The sequence below is a fragment of the Bison bison genome, unplaced genomic scaffold (genome assembly GCF_000754665.1).
Source record: "Bison bison bison isolate TAMUID 2011002044 unplaced genomic scaffold, Bison_UMD1.0 scf7180017864384, whole genome shotgun sequence".
NCBI lineage: Eukaryota > Metazoa > Chordata > Mammalia > Artiodactyla > Bovidae > Bison > Bison bison.
In genome coordinates, this window is record NW_011494956.1 from 9,198,720 (window position 1) to 9,207,081 (window position 8,362).

The 8,362-nt window shown below is 41.5% G+C and overlaps 1 protein-coding gene across 2 annotated transcripts in view; it reads right to left on the minus strand.

Moving 5' to 3' along the window:
- Nucleotides 1-5,378: 5,378 nt before the first annotated feature.
- The window catches only part of LOC105001781, a 61,438-nt gene continuing 58,454 nt past the window's right edge, over nucleotides 5,379-8,362 (minus strand). For both annotated transcript variants that reach the window (XM_010858176.1, XM_010858178.1), the window contains 2 exons: nucleotides 6,505-6,617; nucleotides 5,379-5,620 (listed from right to left, as the gene is read on the minus strand). In XM_010858176.1, the coding sequence (XP_010856478.1) occupies nucleotides 5,609-5,620; nucleotides 6,505-6,617 (125 nt within the window). In that variant the 3' untranslated portion in view covers nucleotides 5,379-5,608. The remainder of the gene's footprint in view (nucleotides 5,621-6,504; nucleotides 6,618-8,362) is intronic.

Sequence of the window (8,362 nt, forward strand, 5' to 3'; positions counted from 1 at the left end):
CCCGGTACTCGCGTCCCCAACGCCGGGCCAGCTCAGCGGGCTGAGAGACCCCGGGCCGACCCTGCGCGGTGGAAACACGTGTCCTGTTTTATGTCTTCATGACACCGCTTTTAGAAGATGTCTTGTTGATATATTCGTCCCTCTCAAATGTAAACGCCCTGGGAGCGGGGACTATTTCTTGATCATCGCCTTCGTTTAAGAAATGCAGCCTCGGGAAGGGACAGTTATTTGTTGAGTGAATGAATGACGAGCTAGAAATCTGGTTCAACGGTTCTCAAATATTTTGGTCTCGGGACCCCTTTACACTTAAAAATTACTTAAGGACATTTAAGAACTTTTGTTTGTGTAGGATGGATGTGTACATATACACGCGTATACATATGTATTTCCTTTTTAAGAAAACGGGAAAATTTTGAATATATTAATTCACTTCAAAACAGTAAGAAATCCATTACAAGTTATCCTTAGAATACCAATATTGTACACTCACAAGAGAGAATGAAGAAAAATAGCTATGAGTGCTGTGCTGTGCTTAGTCTCTCAGTCGTGTCCGACTCTTTGCAGATCCCATGGACTGTGTAGCCCGTCAGGTTTATCTGTCCATAGGATTCTCCAGGGAAGAATACTGGAGTGGGTAGCCATTCCCTTCTCCAGGGGATCTTCCCAGCCCAGGAATTGAACCGAGGTCTTCTGCATTACAGACTGATTGTTTACCAGCTGAGCTACCAGGGAAGCTCATAGCTATGAATACTGTTATGTAAATAGTTTTGACGTTGTTGGTCCCCTGAAAGGATTCCAGGAACCCAGGAGACCACACTCTAAGAAACTTAAAGCTAGTTTAACTTTTTATATGCAGGAATAATGAAGTCCCAAAAAGTAATTTATAGTAATTCTGCTATATTTATAAAAGTAATTTATAGTAATTCAGAAAAGTAATTCTGCTATTCTGAGAAGGGGACAGTGGAAACTAGGGTTCTTCTATTACTACCAGCCCAGGGTCATGTTATTATGTTTTCCCAAGCAAAGCAGGTAACATCTTCATTTAAAAGATACCGAAGCTGAGGCAGGGAGACCGGAAGATGCTTGGTCACCACTACCACCTAGTGGTGGCCACCTGCTGTGTCAGGATTAGGACTCAGAGCTTCCCACCTCTTTTTATTGGGCCTCATCATTCCCTCATCTCCTGAGGTCAGGCCTGGTGCCCCTGGGTCTAGGCTAACCAAACTCCAGAAATCTGGCAGAGGAGTCAAGGATGCATTAAAATGTAAGATTACAAATATGGACACAGGGTCACATTTGTGCTGTTTGTTGAGTGGTGCATTAAGTGCTGTAAGAGACAGATGGTAGATAGTGAAGTTGCTCAGTCCTGTCCAACTCTTTGCGACCCCATCTTTGCGACCCCATGGACAGTAGCCAACCAGGCTCCTCCGTCCATGAGATTTTCCAGGCAAGAATACTGGAGTGGGTTGCCATTTCCTTCTCCAAGGGATACTGGGTTGCCATTTCCTGCTCCAAGGGATCTTCCCGACCCAAGGATCGAACCCGGGTCTCCCGCATTGTGGGCAGATGCTTTACCATCTGAGCCACTGAGGAAGTCCGGTTGGGTAAGAGACAGAAACCTTCCTCAAGACAGATGGAGTGAGGGAAAGCCTCATAGAAGAGGTAAAGTTTGAACTGGGGGGGAGATGGGGGGCCTTGGAGGCCAGGAGGTAAATGGAGAAAGCAAACGGACAGAGCAGTAGTAGTGGTAGCAGATATAAATTTGACCACAGTAACTTCATGAGCCAGACAAAAATGTCTGTAAACAAACCCAGATGAACCATCCAGAACATGTTTCATTCACATTAAGCTACCGCATATCTGACTATAAATGATTATAAATGCTAGATAATTAAAAAAAAAAAAAAAAAGACTGGAACCAGAAGAGGATAAAAATGCCCCAATTGGTGGGAACTGGGCAGTTTGAAAGAGAAAAAGAGGGACCTTAGATGAAAGGCCAGAGGATGATTAAGAAGGAGTGGTACCTGTTGGTGTTGAGTCTGAACCTCACCTCCCCACCCCTGGATTATTGTGTCCTGACTTCCTTCCTATCTCTGCTCCCCACTCTAGCATTCAATCTAAAGTGCCTGTTTAATTTTCCTATACTCCTTTTCCACCCAGCACTCTCCTGTTCAAAATGTTCCATGGCTCTGCATTATCATTACAGCAAAATCTAAATGTGCCAGTTGGTCCCTTAAATCCTGCTGCAATATAGCACCAATCCACTTTTCCAGTGTCATTTCCTAAACACTCCTCACTGAGACCCTCATCAGATTAATTAGCTCAGGCATCCAAACACACCGAGGACTGTCTTTTTCCCCCCCTCACATTTTAACATTTCTGAAATTGGTCAGAACTTCTCTCTACCTGTTCCAGCTACATTGCTTCTGCATTGAGGAAAAACTCACTTATCTTGTTGTCCTTAGTGAGCATCCTTTGCCACTATTCGTTCCTCCCAGAAAAATCATGACACGTGGCACTTACTGTGTTTCTTCCTCTCTTTTGGCACCAGGTCATATAACAACCCCAAAGTGCTGTTACTGATGTTCATCAAACAATTGTAAGGTGTTTTTTTTTTTAATTGACAGCTCATAAATGATAAAAACCTTAAAATAGTAAATTGAGTATCCAATGGGAAAAAAGCAAGTACTATTAATAGACTCTTCAGAAACTGCTACATATATACTAGCAGACATGTAACACATCAACTCATTTAAAAACTTAAATTGTGGTAAAATATATATAACGTAGAGTTTACCATCCTAAAGATTTAAACTTTATTTACTTACTTATTTTTGGCTGTGCCAGGTCTTCTTTGCAGGTGGGGGCTCTTCCAGTTGCAGTGCCGGGCTTCTCACTGCAGTGGCTTCTCTTGCTGTGTGGCACAGACTCTAGGGCGCAAGGGCTTCAGTAGTTGTGACTCCTGGACTCTAGAACATAGGTTCAGTAGTTGGGGTGCATGGGCTTAGTTGCTCCACGGCATGTGGGATATTCCTGGATCAGGGATGGAACCATTGTCTCTTTCATTGGTGGGTGGATTCTTTTTCCCCTGAGCCACCAGGGAAACCCCCATCCTAACCATTTTTAAGTGTATATAGTTCAGTAGCATTAAGTACATTCACATTGTTATCAACCAATCTCTAGAACTTTTTCATCTTCCCAAACTGAAACTGTATTCCATACCCATTAAACAACTCTGCATTTCGCCCTTGTCCCTCTGGCACCCACCATTTTCCTTTCTGTTTCTGAGTTTGAATGATCTAGGTACCTCACATAATTGGAATTATACAGTGTTTGTCTTTTTGTAACTGGTGTACACAGCATAAAGTCCTCCAAGTTCATCCATGTTGTAGCATGTGTCAGAATTTCCTTCCTTTTTAAAACTGAATACTATTCCATTGTATGTATCGACCACATTTTGCTGATCTATTCATCCATCAGTGGATACATGGGTTGCTTCTATCATTTAATTATTATGAATAACACTTTATGAACATAGGTGTACAATTATCTCTTCGTGATCTTGCTTTCAATTTTTTTGGATATATAAACCCAGAGATGAAATTGCCAACTCATATTATGCCAGTTCATTTTAATGTGAAATTTTCACATTCACTATTCTCCAGGCTGCTCTTTTTGTTTAATAGTATGACTAGCGCGTCTCTCCACATAAGCTTTAATGACTGCACAGTATTCCACTATATACATTTCCTGTGATTTATGTCTCTGAGAACCAGTTGAGAGACATTTAGTTGTTTCCAATGTATAATTAATAGTGCTGCTGTAAACATCTTAATACATATTTCCTTAGATATTTCTATATACATGGAGAAGGCAATGGCACCCCACTCCAGTACTCTTGCCTGGAAAATCCCATGGACGGAGGAGCCTGGTAGGCTGCAGTCCATGGGGTCTCAAAGAGTCAGACACGACTGAGCGACTTCACTTTCACGCACTGAAGGAAATGGCAACCCACTCCAGTGTTCTTGCCTGGAGAATCCCAGGGACGGGGGAGCCTGGTGGGCTGCCGTCTATGGGGTCGCACAGAGTCGGACACGACTGAAGCGACTTAGCAGCAGCAGCAGCAGCATATACATATTTCTATAGATAGATATACTCCAGACACGTGCAAGGAAATATGTATGCATGCCTAAGTCAAGGCTATGTTGTTGTGTTTTTTTTTTTTTTCATTTTGATAGACATTGTCAAAAGACCCCTAAATGTATGCATGCCTGAGTCAAGGCTATAGGTTGTTTGTTTGTTTTCATTTTGATAGACATTGTCAAAATACACCTAAATGAACACACAGATTTTACACTCCCATCCCGTGGATGTCAGTGGCAAATCTTTAAAAAGTTCTATTTTTTTTTTTTTAGCAGAAACAATTTACCAGGAAGCCTCACACATCTTACACATTGGATATATAAGTTCTGGAGATTTGTTAAGTTGCTGTCACTATTCCATAGGCTTGCTTACCCTGACTATTTCAACTCATGCCCTAATGTTTACTTTTAATGAATGAGGATGCTGACTTCCTTGCTAGGAGCTAAGATCCTCAAGAGAGGACATAATTTACCATAACCATCCTCACCTCCACAATTAGATTTTTGCCCGGAACATACCAGAACTTGTTACATTATACATAGAATCAATGGCAGTTTCTAAGTGCTAAATGAAGAAATCTTAAGCCTTTTTTTTTTTTTTTCTATTTTTCTTGTGTAGCTATTGTAAGTGAAATAACTGGAATCACTCAATTCTAACATCAGCAATAATACCAGTCATTAATATTAATTTTTGAAAACATACAATGAAACAGGTATTATCTTAAAATACTTGACATGTGTCACCTCATTCAATGCTCACCAAATGAATATGTGCTCTTCTTATCTGTATCTTATGTAAGGAGAAACTGAGGCACAGTGAGGTTAACTGACCTGCCCAAGGTCACCTGAAAAGCAGCAGGTTTCCACAGAGAATTCTGGTTTCATTTTAATTGCCCAATCTATGCTTTTTATCCCTGCAACATGTACAATTTAACAAACCCAATTTATCATCAATATATTGATCCATGACACCTCTTCCATTGCCCATGGAGCTGTCTGAAACTTTAATGCAGGTATAGGTTGCAGTAAGCGGAGGTTTCCTCATTTGGGGTAAGATCCCTATTTTTAGAGATGTTGTCTTTCAGAAAGTGGTTATTATTTCCCAAATTCCTGTTGCTCCCAACCATAGATACATTTATGAAAGAAGATTTTTTTCTTTTCTAGATAAAGATCATAACTTCCTTCAAATTATAAACTTGACATGCACAAGAGCCCCAAAGAAGAATTCCACTTATTTTTACTAAGACCTGTTTGTGAAACCCACATTTTAGAAAATGATAAACATGATAAGATTAACACTATTCTGAACTTTCATAAAAGAGTCTTATCAAATTTTAGAACTTGAAAGGGGCTTGGTTACAGTGATACTTGGTTACAAGCCACTTGGTTACAAGCAATATTTTTCCAGGCACATCTAGTTGTCCATGGAAATAGATGGAATCCATATGGATACATGGCATTCGTATTCAGTTTTTAGCCTGTGAAAAAATGGACAGGAAATCATAATTAGAAAAAAAGAAAAGGGAAGTTCAACTTCATACAGTAGAAAGGAAGCATATGTAAATCATTACCCGCCCTAAGAGGCAGAATACCAAAGACTGAAGAATTGGTGCTTTTGAACTGTGGTGCTGGAGAAGACGCTTGAGAGTCCCTTGGACAGCAAGGTGATCAAACCAATCAGTCCTAAAGGAAATAACCCTGAATATTTGTTGGAAGGACTGATGTTGAAGCTGAAGCCCCAGTATTTTGGCCATCTGATGTGAAAAGCCAACTCACTGGAAAAGATCCTAATGTTGGGCAAGATTGAAGGCAGGAGGAGAGGGGGTGACAGAGGATGAGATAGTTGGATGACATCATCATCTCAATGGGCACGAGTCTGAGCAAACTCTGGGAGATGGTGAAGGACGGGGAAGTTTGGCGTGCTGCAGTCCATGGGGTCACAAAGAGTCAGATACAACTTACTGACTGAACAACAAAAAGAGGCAACACAGCACAGCTTCATAAAGAATTGATATAAATTCACCGTTGCAGAGCCACAGTAGGCTAACAGGAACCAGAATATGTGTGTGTGTATGTGTGTGTGTGTGTGTGTGTGTTGGGGTTGGTGGGGAAAGTTCAAAGAGAGGCGGCAGAGTTTGCACTAATCTTTGAGAGAACTGTGCTGTTCTCTTCCTGCTTGTCCCTTGGTACAATCATCATCCATCAGAATGCAATGATGGTTTAGGGGAGTGTGACTTCGAACTCAAATGCTCATGCTCTCACCAAGCCCATGTGCTACCCATGGTACCATCTACCCCAATGGAGTACCCAGGCTCCATACAGTGGAGCTGCTACTCACATGCATAGATAGCCAAGAGCATACCTTTTTCTTCTTTTTATGAGTAATACTAGATTTCTTGCTGTTTTTCCAAATAGATCTGAAGGTGTCTGAAGAGATCTGGGGAGTGACTGTAATTTTTAAAACTGGCAGTTTACCTGAGAGGAGGAAGAACATAATAGTGATGGGTAGGCTATCTCACAATTCCATGATGGACTGAGTCTTAGCATTCTGAGCAGGGCATTCTCCCACATTTTATTAACTGGGCAACTTTCCTTTTACCTAATATCTTTTCCTTATATCTCCTTGATGTGAGTGATCATAATAATTTCTGTAATAACTTCTTGTACTAGTCCTTTCTTTTTCTATTCCACTGTCATATCCTTTACCTGGATCATTCTAGTTGCCTTCTAACTAGTCCTCCTAACCTCAGACTTCCACAATCCCAAGTCCATCCTGGACCCAGGTTCCAGATTAATCATCCAAAAGCAAAATTCTGATCTTTTAGTTCATCAGCTCTGATAACATTATTGACTCTCCATCTTTAGCAGATATCTCTTGTTTGTGCTTGCCAAGCCTCCACTGTGGCTTCTTGCTGGAACAGAACATTGAGTTTCCTTTGGGGTTCCACTCCCTGCCCTCCAGGGTTGGGCATATAACTCAGACCTGGCCGATTCATGCATTTCTTCTCCCTGGCAGTGACTGGTCAATGGGTGTCCATGTAACTTATGGTGGTCCAATGAATGTGAAGAGAAAGGATCTTTCTTAAGATTAAACAGGCAGAATGTAAACTCCTGGCTAGTGCTTCCCTACTTGCCACTGTGCGGAAAGAATCTGCCTAAGAATAAAGTCAACCTAGAAGCAGGACTTCCAGGAGGTAGGAATAGATGGCATCATTTGAATCCCTGACTCTAAGGGAAACTGTAGCTAGAACCAACTCTGGACTTTCCATTATATGAGCCAATAAAATTTTTTGGTAATGAAATCAGTTTGAATTGATTTCATATAACTTAAAACCAAGATTTCTCACTGATTTTCCTATATAGATCTGTGATATTGGTGGCACTAGTGGTAAAGGACCCGCCTGCCGATGCAGGTAGACTTAAGAGATGTGCGTTCAGTCCCTGGGTCAGAAAGATCCCCTGGAGGAGGGCATGGCAACCCACTCAAGTATTTATGCCTGGAGAATCCCATGGACAGAGGACCCTGGCAGGCTGCAATCTATAGGGTAGCAGAGAGTCTGATATGACTGAAGTAACTTAGCATGCACACGTTATGATTTATAAGAAATATATTTGGTCCAGCAATCCCACTGCTGGACATACACACTGAGGAAACCAGAAGGGAAAGAGACACGTGTACCCCAGTGTTCATCACAGCACTGTTTATAATAGCCAGGACATGGAAGCAACCTAGATGTCCATCAGCAGATGAATGGATAAGAAAGCTGTGGTACATATACACAATGGAGTATTACTCAGCCATTAAAAAGAATACATTTGAATCAGTTCTAATGAGGTGGATGAAACTGGAGCCTATTATACAGAGTGAAGTAAGCCAGAAGGAAAAACACCAATACAGTATACTAACACATATACATGGAATTTAGAAAGATGGTGACAATAACCCTGTGTACGAGACAGCAAAAGAGACACTGATGTATAGATCAGTCTTATGGACTCTGTGGGAGAGGGAGAGGGTGGGAAGATTTGGGAGAATGGCATTGAAACATGTAAAATATCATGTATGAAATGAGATGCCAGTCCAGGTTTGATGCACAATACTGGATGCTTGGGGCTAGTGCACTGGGACGACCCAGAGGGAGGGTATGGGGAGGGAGGAGGGAGGAGGGTTCAGGATGGGGAACACATGTATACCTGTGGCGGAGTCATTTTGATATCTG